This window comes from Nyctibius grandis, chromosome 27, assembly GCF_013368605.1.
Source record: "Nyctibius grandis isolate bNycGra1 chromosome 27, bNycGra1.pri, whole genome shotgun sequence".
Taxonomy (NCBI): domain Eukaryota; kingdom Metazoa; phylum Chordata; class Aves; order Nyctibiiformes; family Nyctibiidae; genus Nyctibius; species Nyctibius grandis.
Genome location: NC_090684.1, coordinates 4,384,165 through 4,404,372, shown reverse-complemented (window position 1 = coordinate 4,404,372; position 20,208 = coordinate 4,384,165). Strand labels below are relative to the sequence as shown.

The following is a 20,208-nucleotide window of genomic DNA, read 5'->3' as shown; positions in this document are numbered from 1 at the left end:
CCGTACCTGCAATGCAGCGCTGTGCTGCTGCAGCTGGGTGGTGGAGGCAAAGCCCTCTGCTCCCTCACTCCTGCACAAAGCTGTGCTGCGTTCCACGAGAACCAGCCCCTCCGCCTGCCCTTGATGTCCCCCTGCTTCCTGAACAGTGTGGCATCTGATCTTTAATGGCTTTTTCGAAAACTATTGGGCTGTCTTCGGGGATACCTTTATCAATGGGAGGCCGTGCTTCATGCAGGTATGTTACCTATTTTTTTTTGATCTCATGAATTTGCAGTTCTTCAGGCATTCCTGAGAGAATAAGGGCTTTTGGGAGGGTCTCTAGATACAGATTCACACAAATTCCATCAAAGAGCTAGCATTTTGCCTTAGCATTGCTGTTCCACATTGTTTTCCTTAAGGAAAATACTGCTGTATAGTTGTAGAGAGACCCTGCAAATCCAGTTAATTCTGATGATTAATTAGCACATTGAGAGAGCAAAAGTAAAAGGTGATCAAGGTGTTAAGTAGAACAGAGGTGGCTATAAAAAAAAGTACCCTAGAACACTTGATTTTTTTAATGTGTAAACTATCAACCATTTTTCATGGGTTCTTTATATATTTTATCTGCATTTTGCTAAAACAGCTGTCATCTTTGAATACCGAGTATGGATTTTTCTGCTGTCTTTAACAGCCTTTTGTGCCTTTTAGAGTGAGCGAAGCAGATGAGGGTTGTGGTTTTGTGTATCAGTTTTTCTTTGGTATTAATACATACTCTGCACTGATTAAGTCTCTCTTAATCCCTGTCTGCAGTTGACATGGTCACTTTGGGGGAAGAAGGTGGTGGGGTGTAGTAACATCTAATGAATTTTTGCAAGAGGGCAAAGGAATGAGATGTGTTTTGGAGGTGATTTCATAAAGGAAATAGCCCTGTAGAAATGTATGTGACCTGAATACAGCTCTGTATCACATTAGTTGGTATAATGTATTATAACATACAAGTGAAATGCTTTTGGATCCCCAGGACAGGCTCCAATGCAGACTACAGGGTGTGTCGTGTACGAGGTTGTCAGCAGCAGGATTTGTCAGCCCCTTCTTAGGAGGGGTACAGAAAGCTTCCGAGAGAATGGGGTTTAGTGCTTCCAGTAACTTCTTCCTTGATGCATGAAATTACTATTATGGAGAAGCATTGGGACTGCAGAACGGCGTGAGGTTTCTGTCTGCATCAGTGGTTCTTAAGATGAATTTTCTTTTGAATCCATTCAGATCCCCTACATCTTAGGGGATGCACAGATACAAAAGTGAAAAGCTTGAAACAGCTTTGGGCAGAATTATTCTTTACTATTTTGCTATGGGTGTGGCTGCTGGGCTTCAATTCACCTTTCAGTCCAGTTCTGGTTCTCTTTCCCCTGTCTATAGGACTTGTTATATATGAGCATCCAGTCTCCCCTTCAGCCATTCTGTTCATGGCCTTTGCTGCCTGCTCTAATTTGGGGAGAGTCTCTGACTTTATCCGTAGCTCAGTTGTCCCCAAAGGAATGTGGCAGTTTTAAAGTAGCTTTTTGACCTCCAAGACTTTTTTCCCCCCTTCCCCGGTTTCATTCTTCCTACCCCTGACTTGTAATTCTGTGGCTCATGGTGGGGAAAAGGTCTAAACACTAAATATCTTGAGGCTGGGTCAAGCTACGGGGTTGTTAATAAATGTCTCATTAGCCTGGCAGCAGTGGAGTGGGCTATCTGGCAGTCTTGTTTTATGGTTCGGGACTACTAATCTGTGCTTATCCCTGATAAAAAAATGAGGAGGACTTACTAGCTCTGACAACTGACTGAAATAAATGTTGTGTGGTTTGCATGTGCCAAGGATGACCTTTGTAGCTCTTCGCTTTGATGAACTTCAGTTCTGGATTGTAAATGGCTCGTGATCAGATTGGAACGGGTGATTTCTTCCTTTTCACACTCCATAGATATTTAAGATGGCCACAATTTTAATGTGTAGCAATATGTTTAACGTGTGAAGTCTCAGCAGAGTGTGTGTGTAGTAGGTAAATGCTGAATGTTCATAACCACTCAGAACTGAAATACTAAATTTGTCCCATGGATTAAGATTAATTAGTACGACCGTGATATGATTCACAGGACTCCAGCTCAGTTATGAGCTATAAAAACTGCATCCGAAAGCCCACGCGCATTAGCATATCCACTGGCATAACCAGTGGCTGTCTCAGCAGCTACTCCTTTGAGCAAACTAGTTGAATTTGAAGTAGGCTGGTGGAAGGCATCAGTTGTATCTGCTACTTCACTGGAACAATAGTTTCAATACAAGAAACTTCCGCTAATTCATACTGACAGGGAAGCTCAGTGTAAAGAATGTTCTCTCCTGCTTGTACGTCATTGCTGTAAAGAAATTTGTTGCCCAACTCTTTGGACAACTCCAGATTTTTTTAATATCTCATAGTTCTAAGAAAAGAAAGCTTCATGTTAATATCCTGCAGTACTTTACCATTAAATCTTGCCAATGCAAACGGGCTGTAGGCGCTGTTTTCATTCTAAATGCTTGCTTTGTACAAAAGGATATTGAAGATTAAACTTTGTAGACAATTAACCATTCCCTGTAATCCTTTCTAAAGTAAATAACTTCCCTGTTTTAGTGTTATAATTTCATGATCTGTTTGGCTGTCAGCAGTGTGCTGCCATGAAGGAGCTGGGGCACTGGGAGGATAGCAGCATGTTTTAGCTCGGGGAACTCAAACACGGCTTAAATGCACGAGAGCAACGAGGTGGCCTTTGCCAACATGATCTTCACAAGCAGGAGCTTAGAGTAGCACATTTGGTGAAAAATTAAACACACAAAATTAATGCTTTTATTTATGAATGTAGGAGTGGGAAAAAAATACCACCTCGGCGCCCGATTTCAATCCCTGGGCAATCACAAGCTCTCAGAAGGGTTTACAGAACATCTGCTCTGCGTACTCCCACTCTCTGTAGTTCAGACAACTGTAACAAACTTTAGACCTTCAGTGAAGAGACAGACTAGAAATGCAGCCTGCCACATGAGAACAGGAGCAATCAAGGGCAATACAGGGGGTTTAGAGTTCTGAAGTGCTGGAAGCAGGATTGTTACATGTTCGTTTGATCTCGGAAGGTGAAAGGGACAAAGGGCACAAGTTCTAAAACGCTGGTTTAATTTTTTTTTGCCAAAGGAGTAAGAATTAATTGATGTTAGTCTTTAAAATAACATTCATCAACATTTAAATCTTCAGGTTTTATGTGAGGTGACATCTTAAAATATAAATTTGCTTTAGAAAAGTCCTCACTGAATGAAAGGCTGAGAAGGGGTTCAAAGAAACATAACATTTTGGTGGGATCACTAAGCTTTTGACTCGCTGTCTTGTCTGGCCTTCTCTTTGTTCTACTCTAAAAGCGAATCTAGGGCATTAAGTTGTATTTCTCACTAGAATATGAAAAATTTTCTGTCTACCTTGATACTAGCTTAGGAGTAGAAGCATTTAAGTGGGAAAATAGTTATTCTGAAGGCTGAATATCGCGTCTTCTCCATTATCAGCAGTCCCTCCTGTGAAATGAAAGGTACTGAACTGAAGAGTAACATGTGTGAGACATGCAGTGTGTTCTCTTTCAGACCCGACACCCAGCATCGGGGCCCTGCTGCTCATTCAGAGAATGATCTTCCAGAGCAAGAGGAAGAAATCCTGGGGTCAGATGACGATGAACAAGAGGATCCAAATGATTACTGTAAAGGTGAGACCTGGCCTGTTGAAGGTGCAGGATTTTCAATGTGATCAAGAAATTACCTCAATTTCCCATCTACTACAGAGAATGAAAATAGACTCCCTCTTATATTAAGTGGTTTTTGAAACTGCATCATGATAATAACATTTTTCAAGCTAACCTGGAATGGGTAAACTATTCTCCAAGGTTCTCTCTGTTATCAGTCAAGATTTGAGTTGGAGAGCTGTTCTTAATGCATGTGTTTAAAGCTGTTAGCTTTTCCTCTGTGCCAGAGGGCTTTCAAAATTGGTAAAAGCAGGTAGGCATCCAATTTCTTTTTTATTTTCATCAGAAAAGAACACTTTCAAATATCCTTCAAATCAGTTCAAATTCTTCGCTGTTTTCTTGTGAAAATTATCTTAGTACTCATGCTTCAGATAACGTTGTCTGCAAAGAGTCTTCCACTGTTTTTCTGAGTAGAAACTAAATACAGAACAAATGGAAATACCACAGTATAGAATTCAATATCAAAAGGGTCAGGCTGTTTTTTTTAACACAGCAAGTACTTTAAAAAAAGACACAACACTGATCATACAAAATCAACTGATGAATTAGTTGAAGCTTGAATGTGTGCACCCACCTCCAAGTGCTTTGTAAGACTACTACTGTGATACTATTTGTTGTATATATTAATAAGGCAGAGGGAGAAGCGTGTAACAAATGCCATAGATGTGTATAACAACATGCAAAGTAGAAATAGCACAGGGAACCTGAATTGCAACGTTTCTTACCCTTCAGTGCTTTGCTTCAAAGCATTTACATTACTTTTAGCATACTGCACAAGTATTTGTGGGGTTCTGTTTGTTGTAAAGCAAGTGGGAAGAAGAAAGCCATTGTGTGAATTAGCAATCGGTGCAGCTGCTGCTGTTGTAACTGAAATCTTTAAGTGAAGAAAAGAGACTTCTGCTGCTTGAGCTGATGAAGTAGTGGATAGCAATTCTATGTCTTGTTTGTGAACCAGTCAGTCAAGAGAGGTGAATCTTCCTGGCAAAGCATTCATTTCATGGGTCGCATTTGCTGACCACAACTGAATAGCAAGTGCCTGGAATCTAGGGTGTAGTTCCAGGTTCTGGCAAAGATTTATGCCTTAACAATTACAGATTCTTTTCTTCGTTCTGTTTTCTGCCACTTCCCTTGTGTCTTTGTCTGGCTTTTGATGTCTTTGCTTCCATCATGGAATCCTCCTGCATAGTCAGCAGCTGAGAGGTACTAGGGGTACAGGGATGAGACTTTCCTATTTTCAGTGTTAAATGGCAAAGTGCCTTTCAGTGAGGAAAGCAATTGCAAGGGAAGCTCCATTGGGATCTTGGGTGCAGTACTCTGTCATGTTATGGGGACAGAGCGTGCAAAAGCAATGCTGATATTTAGCTGTAAGATTCTCTTACTGAACATCACGAACTGTGTTTTCCAAGGGTGGTCAGCCTGGCAGACTTCAGATGCTTTCACTCAGGAAATACTCTTCTGTGATGCTGCAGTGATGACCTACATTGAAAAGGAGGAGTCAGTCATTCTAATTCAATTATATTAAAAAGATACTTTTCAATCAACTGGAGGGCTGTTCGCAGCTCTTCCTCTAACATACTGTATATTTATTCTAGCAAGATGCAATTAGAGAAACATTTGCATTTGTTTACATGATTAAAAATTTAAACACATCAAGTAAGTGTGCCTCAAGTTGTGATGCTTGTCCCACATACCTGCCCTTTAGCACTTGGGTGATCTCTTGCCATATAAACTCCCCCGTTTCTCTAGGTGGCTATCACCTCGTGAAAATAGGAGATCTCTTCAACGGACGATACCATGTGATTAGGAAGCTTGGATGGGGCCACTTCTCCACTGTGTGGCTAGCTTGGGACATCCAGTAAGTCTTTCTGTTTCTGGTGGGAACGGGCAGCATTGTACAAACATGATCAGAAAGCATCTTCTTACTTCTAGATAAAAACACAAAGCATAGCTGTGCACATCCTAACACAAAAGTTTCTTTTGATCTTGTGCATGCCAGTGTGGGGGAGGGCGTTAACAGACAAACCATATATGTGGAAAGAGAAATGTCTAACATGGATGTTTTGTACAAAGAGCCCCAAAGACAATCTTCATGAGTGCTTAAACCTTATTTTTCCCTGATGCCTTAAATAAGTAGCTCTTTCATACACAAAAGAATTAGCATAATCCTGGAGAATAAGTTTTTTGTATGAGTGTTAACAATCTCCAATTTACTTACTCCTTGTGCATAGAGGGAGGAGATTTGTGGCAATGAAGGTGGTGAAGAGTGCAGAGCACTACACAGAAACAGCACTGGATGAAATCAAGTTGCTAAAATCGGTGAGTGCCTGAGAGCGGGGTTCCATTTTTATTTTTCATTTTTTAAACTAATTTTGGGGAGTTCACATTAGTCATGTGCTTGATATTTCCGGATCATCTAGTTGCAAAGAATTTGGATAGGAACCTAACAATAATGCAGTAGAGCTGACTTCAGAATACATTCTTGCCTAGTAATTACCTCAAGGAACACAAAATTAATTTACTTTTTCTCTGCAGGTCCGCAACAGTGATCCGAATGATCCAAGTAAAGAGAGAGTTGTTCAGTTATTAGATGACTTCAAGATCTCAGGAGTTAATGGTTCTCGTATCCTTTTGTGGAATAAAGGCAAAGAATTGTGTGAAGATGGGAGTTCATTGGGTAGCTGTCATGTCAGGGCTGGTGAGCAATGCCCAAGCATCCCTTTCGCCGCCCAAGGAAACCTGCTGTGGAATCATCTGCCTCAAAACTGCCTGCTAAGCTTAGATCCAGAATGATCATTCAGCCTGACATAATATGTGTTAAATCACAGAGACAGCACTGCTTAGTCATGCTTTTAACATGAGAGGTGGGGTGGCTGCATCTGCTTGGGAATCAGGACTGAATGGCTTAGTGTCCGAGGTGCCTCTGTGGTAATGGAGCCCATCTGTCTCAACCACTCAATTCTGCAGGCAGCCTGGTAATAACCTGTTATTTAAGTAAAGCAATACAAAATGTTAAGATCAGTAATTAAAAATAGCAAATGTGCAGTCTATAACTTGATAATAAGGTGATTTTCTAGTTACAGAAGCATCTTACCTTGGACTTTATCAACATTCTTAGGTTGTTTAAAGTGTATTGCTTTGAAAATCCCCTGTGGCTCTGTGAACAGCCTTCTAACAGGCAGTGATTTCTGGCAAGTCCTAATAATGCACCCTTAAAATTTTAAAGTTGGACTTTTGTGCATGTTTCTGCTTTGTGGTACCTTGAGTTTTATTTTGTTGAGAATTACTAGGCTGCTTGAGAGAATCGAGCTGTAGGTTATAAATTTTCTATCACTTTTAGAAAACAGTAGCCCCATAATGTATTTCCTCTATTAACTTTTTCTGGTACCTAGCACCAAGTAAACGTTGACTTGATTTTGTATTTCTTTCTCTCTTGTGAAACACATGCGTGCTTTCTGCCAGTGTAGAAGAAAAGCAGCCTGATGGACTCCTAGAAGTTTGGCTTCTAAAGCAAAGGCACAATCCTGAGTATGTCACTAGAGTGACTGTAGCTGTTGAGACAAAAAAATAATAGGTAATGTAAATATTGTTGAAGTCCAGGCTTGTCAAAAGTTTGTTTTGCTGGTAGAGAGGCAAGGGAGGGTGGAGAAAGTAATTTAATTGTTCTGAAGATTATTTATGAAATGGAAATTTTATTATCTTTTCAGGTAATGCTGGTACAGAGAGATTTAGCATCGAGTTTTGCCTGGGGCGAGAGCCTAGGCTGTTCCAAAATGTACCTTGTTGGCTTGAAGCTGTCTCAATACTAGGAGGAAATACTGATACACACTTGCTTGTGTAACTGGCTTCCACCCAAAGCAGGAGATTGCTACTATTGCATTAGGAGCATTGTCCTAACCAACTCCATCCCTTTGTATTTCAGATAACAACACTGATGTGTAGGATAGGACGGTGCAGTTAAGGAAGGCAGCTTCTCTAAGCTGTGTCAGAAGGATGAGAGTTCTTTAATATAAAACACTTAACTGTTATGGATTTCTTTTGATCCTCAGTGCTGGGAATTCAGGGCTCCTTGGGTCAGGATGTCCATCTCTTTCCTTGACTGGGTTCCAGATATCTGTATGGTGTTTGAAGTTCTAGGGCATCATCTCCTGAAGTGGATCATCAAGTCAAATTATCAGGGGCTTCCACTCCCTTGTGTCAAAAAGATCATCAAACAGGTAAGTTCCAGCTCTGACTGCACTGTTCCCCTCGACCCGGTGAGAACTCTTTCACTAATCTTTCTCGCATGCAAGAAAACAAAAGTTAAAAATCAGTGGTGTATCTCTCATGAAACAAAATCATTCTTGGGTTGATATTTCCTTTCTCTACTGCAAAAGCCTTCTGCTACAGATACTTATTTTCAGACACTTAAATCATGATAGGAGGTGAGCTTTGCTTTTAACCCTTACTTACCCTGGTTATTCCTCATAAGTATTTATTTTTTTAAAACTCTTGTCACAGTAAGTACAGTGCTTAATGAAGGGAAGAGCAAGAGAAACCTGTTCTTCCTACTGGATGGTTGCCTAAGAAGAAACATCTTTCTACATGTGAGGTGGAGGGGAGGAGGAAAGCATGATTTTATTGTAGGGTATTAAGATTAGATTTTTCAACCGTGGTGAGTTATGACAGTAAAGAGTATTTTAAATTCATAGCTAAAATCTGTATGCAAATCTGTATTTTCTGGAACTGAGCAGTAACCGCTGATCACATTATCTCTAATCTGGAGTATTCTCACACACAGAAGTCCTTCAGGTTCATTGGTCATCCTAGGCAATTTTGTATTTTCACTTCACTCTCAATTTGCTCATTCTTTGCTTTTTCTAACGGTCGATTTCGTTCTCTCCTGTCTGCAGGTTCTTCAGGGCCTGGATTACTTGCACACAAAATGTCGAATCATTCATACAGATATTAAACCTGAGAACATCCTTCTGTGCGTTAACGACCAGTACATCCGCAGGCTGGCTGCAGAGGCAACAGAGTGGCAGAGATCTGGGGCTCCCCCACCATCTGGCTCTGCAGGTGCTTTTTTCTTGAGAATTGATGCTATTTCCCCCCCACACCCCCAAATCATAACTGATCTGAGTGCAGTGGAACAATGATGCAAGTAACCTCTGAAAAGCCAACTATAAATTGTGAAGTTAGTCGTAAGTTGTGAACGCAAAGATGATCAGGAAGGCAGTTGTTTGTATAAGAAAAATGGAGGGAGGATATGTGCATGCTGGCACCTGCTTTTAGCCCAGCTAATCTGGCAGCGATAAAGTGGTAGGGCAGGCAGTCTAGTATAGCACACCCTGCATAAATGCTAATGCAGTCAAAGTAGTGCTGGAGTGAAAATGCAGTGAGGTACTTCTCACATTTTCTTCAAAAGTTTATTTCCTTTCCTTGCCTGGTGCTGGAAATGCATTTCAGGAAGGTCTCAACAAGATGATTTACCTGTTGTCAGTCTGAAAACCTTGTAACAGAAACAGCTTCCTTGACATGCTAACATCCCTAAAGATCTAAGAGCAAATTTTCTCTTGTTTCTAGTTCCTCGTGTTCCTCCTCAGAATATTCATCTGCTGCAGTGTGTATTGGAAGGCTCTGTCAGTCATAATCTTACACCACCACCGTTTAGCTGAGCCCATCATAGCATACCTTAGCTTAGGGAAGCTCCCTTAACTTTGGTATTTTAATGTTTTGGTTTGCATTTTCTTTTCAGTAAGATGCATTATACATTCAGTAAATTAAGCTGCGTGACACAAAGTTTAAGTCTTTGATATCAGTCAAGCAAGTCTACTATCTGGAATTTTAATGATGCAGTTACTCATTTAATGTTTTTCCTTTTTTTTTTTGTTCTTGCTGTGCTTTTATAGAGAAATGAGTCTTCAAAGTAACATTTGCTGATATCTTTAAAATGTTGTTGCCAAACCACAGAGGAAAAAGCTTACCTTAAGATAAGAATGCAGTTGCAGTTTTTGACTATAAACATACTAATCTACTCATCTTCCTTTCCCTTTCAGTGAGCACTGCACCACAGCCAAAACCAGTAAGTATAATAGCTTTCATGCATAATTATCTGTTTAATTATAGTATCTCCTGCGTTGTTTCATAATGCAGTCAGCATTGAAGGAAAGTAACCTTATATCAGAAGGAAAAGTGTGATTTGTGTTTGTTAGAGACATGTGCATCAGGTTCAATGCTGTCTTGGAGATGTGAGTAGTTGTATCTCATATATGTATCACCAGAATGAGTGGACTGTGGAGTCTGAGATCCCTCATTTGGAGTACTGTAGGTTTCTCGGGTCAGGACAGAAGTGCACTGATAAGAGCCATAGACAACTGCTCCAAAAACCTTAATATCTGCTTTTTATTTGAGAGAGGAACTGTCTTGAGAGTTTTCATCCCAGATTGCTTCCTCAGCTCTAAAATAAATTAAAACTTGATGCATTTTAGCTTTATTGAAATATGAAATGCTAAGTCCAATATCTCTGCTTGCTTCTGTGTAGGCTGACAAAATGTCAAAGAATAAAAAAAAGAAGTTGAAAAAGAAGCAGAAACGGCAGGCTGAGTTGTTAGAGAAGCGAATGCAAGAGATAGAGGAAATGGAGAAGGAAGCAAGCCCTGGGCAGACACGGCCTGAAGAGGAGGAGGAAGCTCGGAGCCCTCTGGAAATGCTCATAAAAGTTAGTCCACCAGAGGAAAATGTCAGCAAAAAGACAGGTATGGACCTAAAGTATTGCTGAAGTAGCACAGTGTTGTCCTTTCGCTCATGCTGGCACGAGTAGAGTGAGCCCCTTTAGTAGAGGTGGCCGTTGTCGTTTAACCTGTTTTGCATTGCATTCTACCCATCTAAAGAGGTTAGGAAACCTCCTGTTACAAATTGAATTAATGATTGTGTTGAGTTACATTTTGAGAATTGCCTCCTTCTGAGGGCTCCCTGAACAAGCTTCAGCTCTTGCTTTGTTTAGACATACTGTGCTATCTTCTCCTTTTCCACTCTTCCAGCTGTAGTCGTTGTACAAGAGCAATCTATTCTAATGGTAAGCAGCATGGAAAAATGTGTGACAGAAATAAATTGCAACCGAGTGATACAAATGATGGACTTCCCAGACTCTGGCAATCAAGGGTCTGTGCGACTCGAGGATGACCTTCATAATGCCAACGACCAAGGTGATCATCCTCACACGCAGGAGAACTTCCGTAGTTGTAATTACAGTCAACGTAATGGTGACTCAGAGAACAGGCCTCAAGAAGCAATGTTGGACTCGTTTGTGCCCTTAGTTTCAGAAGATCCCATGGTGTGTCAGCCCACGTCCAATGAAGAGCGATCATTCAACGAGCAGGAGATTAACCATTTGCAAGAAAGCATCCGGACAGAGCTACCTTCAGAGGATGAGAATGAGAATAATAGCCCATCAGACAACAAAGGTATAAGAGGGACCCTGTGAGAAAGGGCTCCTTTCTCCTTGATCTGGGAGAGTTGTTACAACACTTCATCAGAGTATTAATAGAAACCTCCATTGCGTAGGTTGAAGTGATCAGAACCAGCTGTTTGAGCCTTTTCCTCCCAGGAGTAATTAACCTGACAGTCCTGCTCTGAGACATTTGCTGTTTGTAGCTTCCAGTTGTAGTTGTACCTTGGTTTTGACTATTGAATGCATAAGTATTCCCACTTTTAAAAAGTATATTTGTTTTTCAGTATAGGAACATTCCCTCCTTTGTATCAGGTGTTGCTTATGTCATTTTCATTTGTAGTTAGAAATGTAAGGCTACAGATTGTCACTGGCTGTTAAGTTATGGGATAAGTTCTGTTCAGTGTGTCCTGATAGTTTTGTTCTTAAAATGGAGCACAAGTAACTCCTCTCAGTTACTTGAGATGAGTAAATGTTTTCCCAGAACTGGAAATGCAGCCTGACTGAAACAAAGCTTATAGAGTGTAGGAAAAAACCTCTTTAATGCTCTTGTTTAAATATGATTTGTTTCAGGGGGAAAAAACTAAGTCTTGTAGGTTTAGGAGAACATAAGACACGCAGTAGTGTACAGCAGTTCAAACACATTCCAGATGTGTGTTTTTAAAAAGCTTGAATCAATTGATAAAACTGTCCTTTTTTTTGCATCTTTGAGTCAAGGTCAGGTGAGAAGGAGGGAGAAACTAACATTTGTACTTCTTTATAAAAAAATTTCTGTAGCATTTTCTTGGCAGAGTACTGCTGGGGAGTTACGTGGATGAAAAGTAGCAAGTGAAATTTAAAGATTTTTGAAACTTGAACTGCATTTAGTTAGACATCCCACTAGATTACTGGGTGTATTTTGCTTCTTGCAGCTCTCTCCCAAATTGCTTTAGAGCTACAACTGGATGTAATTTAGTGACTTAATATTTTTGCTCTCCACTGTGTCGTTGAGATTTTCCCAATATATACTTTAGCTCTTGTAACTGTGTTGCAGCAGTGAGTGATGGGTATGTCACAAAGATGCTATAAGATGTGGACTCTCCTTCTTCAACGATTTAGGAAGGCTTAAGGGTTTAGAGGCTTGTTTGTTTCTGGCAATGCCCTTATTTAAAAAGCCTGTAGATACAGACTGCAGACTGATTTTTATATCTAGGCTTCAGGGAGGGAAAAGTTCTGATCCAGAAGCAAAACCCTTCCAGAGTAGGGAGGGGGCGATAGGATTTGGATGACAGATGGTGACACTGTCCATGTAGCTTTAATCAGCTGTTGTACATGTTGCTTCTAGGAAAATCAGCTGCTGGGAATTTCCTCCTTAATCCTCTTGAGCCCAAGAATGCAGATAAGCTCAAAGTGAAGATAGCTGACCTAGGAAATGCCTGCTGGGTGGTAAGTTTACAATCTTTTCACATTGACTGTTTAAACCTGCTAATTCATTCACAGTATGCCAAGATGGAAAAGTAGCTGTAAAATAGATTCTGTCTTAGACCTGCTTATGAAAGTAGTGACAGTTTGAAACTATGTTGGGGGAAAAAAGAGAGGGGAGCAGGGACACAAAGAAATAGTCCTCTAACACAGGATTTCAGCCTGTGTTCTGGGTGCCTCACTGGTCATTAGGTTACTTCTAATAGGCCTGTGAACAGTGTCACATATAACGTGTGGAAATCTGCATATGTGAAACTTCTGAAGGAGTCTGTGGCTCCCCTGGCGAAAGAGAAAGGTGCAAACAGTTGCTCTGACGTGCTAGATCTGTAGTTTCGTTAGCTTGTCACACCATTGCAGTGGATTCCCAAGCACGTGAAAGAGACTCATAAATAGTTTTATTCTTTGATGGTTGTGCTGTGCTGCTTGGAAATGGTTGACATTTCAAATAGAAGAAATGCCTATTTTACTTGGCTTCTTAAAGGGCAAAATACTTCAGGTCTTGTGGGAGAGATGAGTCTCAAACTCAGAATTGCCCATCAGGCTTGCAGCATCTGGCAAGCATCTCTTACACTGGTGTTTTTTATCTGCTTTTAGGGAGCTGAATCACGGCCTGTCATGATCGGATAGGAGAGGGCTCAGCTTCTGAAACAATCCTCCCTTACTCTGTTTTTGTGGCTTCCTTTCCTCTAAAGTGCTGGACTGTTTTACTTAAGGAGGAGTGTCTTATGTAGAGCTTTTAAACAGTACTTGTAGGAATATAAGGGAATATTTAATGAGGATGTAAAATTCAGATACAATGTAATGGAAATGAGCTTTGATCTGCTCTGGCCTTCCAGCTTGTTGATTCTCCTCCTTTTAAACAGCCCCTAACTGTTAGTAAAACCTTTCTTCTGTTTAGCACAAGCACTTCACTGAAGACATCCAGACAAGACAGTACCGATCCCTGGAGGTGTTGATAGGATCAGGGTACAACACCCCTGCTGACATCTGGAGCACGGCGTGTATGGTGAGTGGTGTCATCCCGGGGGTTTAAACTGTGTCTGCGGAGCATTCTGCAAAACCAGTGTGTGCTGTGCCCCCTGGGCTGCCGAGTCACTGGCCAAGCCTGGCAAAAAACCCTCACCGGTGTTCAGCCAACTTCCAGACTTGCTGAATACCGTGTTTCCATACCAAAGTTGGTTGGGTTTTTTTGCCACGTGTGGCTTTCCTTTGAAAGTTAGTTTTGTCGTACAGCAACAGCAGATTTCAAAGCACAATGACAAACTACAATCGTATTTGTGGAAAAACGAGACAATTGTGCAATTCTGAAGACAAAATCTTCTTATATAAAGAGCCTCTCTGCTGCATCCAGCACTGTTTCACAGATGTCTTCACTATGAATTCATATTTTAGTCATATGCATCCTCTGCATGTTTGGAATCATTTTATAATCTGAGTAATGCTGAGACGAGGCTGAAGCTGTTCTGTAATAGCTGGCAAATGTTGAATATGGTGATTAAAAAAAAAATAAATCAGTTTAGTCAGTTACTGCATGTGCCCCTTTGGTGTCTCCATTGTGTTTTCTACAAATCAAAGCTTGAGTTTAATTTTTTAAGCTCAGAAAATAGTGAGTGAAGTCATTGGAAAACAAGCTGTGATTTTTTTTGATGAATGTGGTAAAACCATGCGGTAGGGTCATGTTGTCTGTGCAGAATGTGTGGCCAGAGTTACGCAGTGGTTACTCCGAGTGCCTAATGCAATAGTTAGACTACAGCAGTCTGTAAAGAAAACTAAGAATACAGAAGGTCAGAGGTGCTGTTTTGAGGGAAAAGTGAGTATGTAGAGGGTAAATGCATCATGGAATTTAGGAGTTGAAATGAATGCAAGTGTTTTTCTCATTTAAAATGTTTTTTTATATCTACAGATGGATGTTCAGAGATTAACTGTTTGAAAAATGTCTTTGAAATTTGGAGGGAGGGGAGAATCTTTGTAAAAAAATGAAGAGTTTGGATGTGACATCGTTTTGTAAAATGCTGTTGAGGCGGAGGAGAGGCTGAGCGTGTGAAATGCCTCAACTTTGTCAACTTTGTACAGTTTCACACCAGTGTAACTGCATTATGCTGTGATCTAAAATTCATCGTGGATGTACCTGTGATGTTTTTTAATGCAGCCGTTAAAATGTTGCAAAGTAATCGCACACCTGAAGATGGTAATGGTGTGCTAGAGTCCTACGGGTTATTCTTCCCACCGCTTTGCTTCTGGCCCACAGAGATATGCAGAATCAACCTGCAGCACATCTGACAGTGTGTGAAGTGTATTAAAGTGATTTAACGTGCTCATTTCTGTTTGTTTAGGCCTTTGAGTTGGCAACAGGAGACTATCTGTTCGAGCCTCACTCTGGGGAAGATTACTCCCGAGATGAAGGTGTGTTTGTCGAAGTCTTTCCTTTTTAAAGTGGGACATGAAGTACAATGGTTGCTTTTTTAGAATGAGCCTTCTGAGTTAGCAATGCAAAGGCTCCTTGTTTACCCAAATCAGCACCAACTGTGCTCGAGCCTCTGCAGTAAAACACCATGTGATAAAGTCTATGTTCTTGTTCTGGTCCTTCCCATTCCTCTTACTGATAGATTCTCTATCTTGGTTCTCAAACTGATCATGCCTTAAATTGCCCTTACCATTTTTCCCCTTCCTCCTTGACTTTGTCCTTGCTTATTGTAATGTGATCTCAGGCAGATCTCAATTTTTAAGGGAGATAATGTCTTTGTTCTTATATCCCAGAGAAGGAAACTGGGACATAGAGAGAGATGTCTTGTGTGGATGTGTCTTATTGTCTTTTCTTTTGAAAAAAATGCAGATCACATTGCCTTGATCATAGAACTTCTGGGGAAGATACCTCGCAAGCTCGTTTTGGCAGGAAAATATTCCAAGGAGTTTTTCACCAAAAAAGGTAAAAGGAAACAAAGCAAATGTCACTTACCCCCTTGTCTCCTGCCCCAAATAGACAAGAGTGCCTTGCTGGAAATACCAGTTAACAACAGATGCTGGCAAAGATGCCTCTTCAGGTCTTGCCTTTGTTTTATGAAATGTTTTCTCAGTAAAACTGCAGCTAAATATAAGGCATTCTTGTCTAACTGCTAAAAGTATCCTGCATCTTAGTACTTGACATCTGGGTGTAGATCAAGTGCAGCAGGTAGAAAAACAATACTGTGGAGATTTCTTCAGACTTGATGTGGCTTCATTTAAGTGATCTTTGTCAACGAGAGGTGTTGACTCACCTTTGAAGTCTTCTCTAGACAACTTTGTTCCATTTCTAGCATGCCAGACACCTAAATAGTGCCTTGCATCCTCAGCCATGTTGCTCAGGACACGTTATACCATTATCACAGAGCCCCAAGTACTCCAGAAATGTATTGAGTCTTGAGAAGAAGTTTTTGACCTAGTTTAATATTTTTTTTTTAATAAAACAAACCCTTTTTTGTTAGTAGTGGATTGCTTCCTCAAACACTGCTGCATGTAGTCCAAAGTCAACGGCACAATGTTTATCTGTCATGTCAACCAGTATAATTGGTGATTTAATGAAATTAAACAATATTTGCTGATATTGGATCAGAAATAGCAGGAGGAAAAAAAAGAAGCCTTCAAGGAAGTACATTTCTAGAACAGTCTTCAAAAGCACATAGGAAAGGGGGTTTAGTATAATTTATTTCTTCCTTCCTCGTGCCCTACCATTTTATACTCCCTATGCCCAGCTATTCAGAACAGTTTCTGAGTTCAGTCTGTCTTGTTCAGCTGTTCAGTCTATTTTATTCTGCTGCTCCCTTCCCATGTCTTGCACTTCACCCTTCTGTCTTGCTTTTCAGGTGACCTGAAGCACATCACCAAACTGAAGCCCTGGGGCCTTTTTGAAGTCTTGGTGGAAAAATACGAGTGGGCCCAAGATGAGGCAGCTGCATTCACAGACTTCTTGTTACCTATGTTGGAGCTGATCCCAGAGAAACGAGCTACAGCAGCAGAGTGTCTCAGGCACCCCTGGCTTAACTCCTAGAGGCTTCAACCCAACGCCACGGCACTACACTCTGGTTTACAGCATAGCCTACAAGCACCCAGCTGCCCTTTCCCACATCCATTTTTTTTTTCCTTGTTCATTTTCAATGTGAAATTCTTCCTCTGAGGCTTCCAAGATTTTAGATAAAACTAACCTGTTCTGCTGAGTTTGCTTGTGTGTTTCAATGGGGACTCTCCTCAGCCAGTGGGCATCATCCATGTTTTGCCTTGATTGGGTTTCGCCAAAGATTAATTGACTTGGAATATGAAGTTCTTTTTCTGAGTCTCCTCACTGTTAATCACCGTGTGCTACAGATGTGAGCTCACCATGCTCAATGTGTTCCCTCAGCTAAATTTCAACTCTCCTTTCTTCATGAGGGGCATGTGAAGATCTGAACTCCTCATCTCACTGACTCAGGAGTCAATTTCCCGCTGTTCATCCAGTAGGTAGCAATGGGGTGAGAAGTAACAGATGGCACCAAGGTGGTGGTAGTTCCTTGGAGAGCAGAGACCTCCAAATCCTCCATCGTTTTGTACGTGTCTATTCTTTGCTTTCAGTCACATAACATTTCTTTAGTTCTAGCTGCTTAAATCTTTTGAAAAGAGCTATTTAAACCTAGATTTTAGTACCCTTTATCTCTTCCTCCAAAGTGCCCTGTCCCTTTCCTTTTTCCTTCCCTGTGCCCAGATAGTCAGAATAGCTTCTGAACTCAGTGATATTTTCTACTTTAACTCCTGTGAGTAAAAGGTGACAAGAAAAATAAGCAAAAGCTGGAACTGACTCAACGCACAAGCTTCAGCATACAGATGGGTGCACCCTTTGGCTGCAGAGAGGTAGCCTTGTTGCAGGCAACTCTTCCAGCGTTTTAGTGAGCTGTAAGTTTTTTGGTTTTTATCCCTTACTGGCACTTTTTTGCCTTGCTTGAGGCAGTTGCTGTATCCGTGAGAGATTGGCTTGCACTGATGCAGTCTACTCTGGCTCTTAATTTTTGACTATTCAAGAAAAGGGTGGCAGCATCTGTGTCACAGCCACGCTGTAGCCCTTGACTTTCAAAATCAACACTTGAGGGCCCAGTGTAAAGATTTTTTTTTCCTTTAACTTGCTTCAGGTGCTCGCCTTCAGAAATAACTTCCCAGGATGGGACTGCCTTCTATTTTCTGGGCTGTTAGCACAAGGAGAGCTAGCAGAAGTGGAAGAAAACTGACTTTTCCGTGGAGATACTGGATTAGAAGCTGTTTCTAGAGTTACCCCAAGTAAAAATGTTCTGTGGGGTTTCTGTGTAAATTTCTCAGAGGAGGTTGGATATGAGTAAATGGGTTAATTTTAATGAAAAGTTCAATCCCTGTGGCATTTGGTAGTTTTATGATGGCTTCTTCTAGACTTGCCCATCCTATTACAGACTCAGTGCATCATACTCTCCTCTCAAGTGAGATTTGGCGGCGTTGAGACTTCCGAGGCACTTCATACCCTGGACCAAACAGGCCTTTGCGTTCGTGGTAGCTCTCAGAGGATGGAAGTTGCTGCAGGAGCATGCTGGAGGCCACGCAGATGCTGTCCGAGATGATTACATTGCCAAAGCTGCCAAGACCACTGTTCTGTGTCACTTCTGTATGTGTGTTTGGGAATCCTGGTTTGTGAGGATCGTTTATTCATAAACCTTGGTGTCATTTAATCCACTTGAAAAGAGTTTCTCCAGTCCAGTGCCTGATTGGGCTTACTAATGCAAATAATGCTGCATGTTCTTTTAGGGGTAGATCAGGTTCTCTATGCATATAATCTAAAATTAAAGGAAGGTAACATACCAAAAGAGTTTTAAACTGCTGATTTTACTTTTTTTTTCCCCCTCTTTCATCTGGAGTTTTCCAGTTGCGTGTCACTTCCATATCTGTTACAGCAGGACTGCAGACAGGACCGGGTTCCAAAAATACCTGCTGTCTACGTACTGTGAAGATACATCAGCAGGGCAAGCAGTTTGTGTTGTCTTGAAAGCTCACCCGGTCCTGTGTGCTTGAGAGTGGCTGATTAAAGAACTTTTCCTAGAAGGGGTCTGCACGCTTCGACTCTGAGAGCTCCTTCCCTTCCCTCTGCCCCCCCTGCCTGGAGGAGGAGGTGTCTCACCGTGACAGCCGAGGCTGGAGCTGCCTTGTGAGCTGAAGGACCCACAGAAGCAGCCGTCAGGGTTCAGTCTTGTACCGTGTGCTCGTTCACTTGGGGTTTGTTAAATATCCAAATTGCCGTAAAGTGCTCACACTAAAGGATTTGTACTTGCTGTGTCAGTCGAAAACCTTGAAGGAAAATACATTTTTATTCTTTCTACTTGGGTGCTTTGTCTTTTTTTTTCTTTGTGAAAGCCGTACAATAAACAGATTATTTAATAACTGAGCCCTATTCCTCCTATGTTCCCTCTGTAAGTCTGTTCTTTCTCAGCTAGTGGCCCATTGAATGAATTTTCTTAATTTTCTTAATTTTGATTTCCAGAGTGAGGGGCAGGTGAAGATTTTGTTGCTGGTCTTGTGATCCGTTTTGAAAGGGGGAGGAGAGTAGTCAATAGCAGGACAACTCTGCTGGAATTTTTCTGTTCTAAAATACGTTTTTCTCCAAGTCTCTCATCTCTCCGCTGCCTTCCCCAGCGAAGAGTCTTAACAAAACCTTGCCAGACAATTTTTTAGCAGGAAGCATAAAACTGGAAGGTGCTTGGTAGAACTGAAGTGAATTGACTGCTGCAGGAACCGACAAATTCCAGCAAGTAGAAAGGAAAATAATCATAGAGGCTAATTTTGGGTTCTGACCAGGTGAGAGCTGGAGGGGATGATGTGCTGCTTTGTCTTCTGCAGCAGCGGACTGTGCTGAAGGGTGTTGGATGATGAGAAATGATGGCTAAATTGGATTAATTGGGTGCAGGGAGTTGATGCTGACTGGCACCATCTGCAGTTTGCAGGTACTCTTACAGGCCAGCAGATTTTTGGGTTTTTTCCCCCCAGAAAAGTGCCCTTTTTGAAAGGTGTTTGGTTATTGTTGCGGAGAGTGGGAAGCGTGTTCATGGCTTTGCTATCGAGTGGGTGTGTCATGGTATTTTTACAAGTACAAGGGCAACCTGGGACACGGCAGAGGCCTTCCCCTGCCCCGAGGAGACTTGCACAAAATCCAAAACATTTGTTTGGTTTTTTTTTTTTAATTCAGAAGTAATTTCCTTGAAAGAAGGCGTACAAACCACAAGGAGAAGCAAATCGCCATCCCTCCCCTTTTCCCCTTGCTGATGGACTCAAAAAACCTGTATCCAGTTTGGGTTCTTCCCATCACAACTCCATGAGAGCTTGTGAGTGGATAGCAGCACCTTGGGTGAAAAGAACAGCTGTAGAAAATCCCCAGAAGTTGGTAAGTTTAAAGCTCCTGGAAAAGTCCTTTTAAAGAGAAGGGCTGTGTCTCTTGAAGCTGATGGAAGAAGAGAGAGAAAGAACAGGTAAAATGTTGGCAAATGGAGTATGACTTCAAATTTTAAGCTTTTTTTGGTCACTTGGCTAGGATTTCT

At 41.3% G+C, this 20,208-nt stretch overlaps 1 protein-coding gene across 5 annotated transcripts in view; it reads left to right on the top strand.

Moving 5' to 3' along the window:
• Nucleotides 1–16,845, top strand: part of SRPK1 (SRSF protein kinase 1) — a 29,127-nt gene extending 12,282 nt beyond the window's left edge. For 2 of the 5 annotated variants that reach the window (XM_068419142.1, XM_068419145.1), the window contains exons 3-16: nt 3,614–3,732; nt 5,515–5,623; nt 5,997–6,084; nt 6,301–6,388; nt 7,876–7,982; nt 8,658–8,823; nt 9,804–9,829; nt 10,289–10,502; nt 10,788–11,210; nt 12,519–12,619; nt 13,554–13,661; nt 14,989–15,058; nt 15,489–15,581; nt 16,495–16,845. In XM_068419142.1, the coding sequence (XP_068275243.1) occupies nt 3,614–3,732; nt 5,515–5,623; nt 5,997–6,084; nt 6,301–6,388; nt 7,876–7,982; nt 8,658–8,823; nt 9,804–9,829; nt 10,289–10,502; nt 10,788–11,210; nt 12,519–12,619; nt 13,554–13,661; nt 14,989–15,058; nt 15,489–15,581; nt 16,495–16,679 (1,897 nt within the window). In that variant the 3' untranslated portion in view covers nt 16,680–16,845. The remainder of the gene's footprint in view (nt 1–3,613; nt 3,733–5,514; nt 5,624–5,996; nt 6,085–6,300; nt 6,389–7,875; nt 7,983–8,657; nt 8,824–9,803; nt 9,830–10,288; nt 10,503–10,787; nt 11,211–12,518; nt 12,620–13,553; nt 13,662–14,988; nt 15,059–15,488; nt 15,582–16,494) is intronic. The other 3 variants (XM_068419144.1, XM_068419143.1, XM_068419147.1) reach the window with 3 other exon arrangements.
• The last annotated feature ends 3,363 nt before the right edge of the window (nt 16,846–20,208 follow it).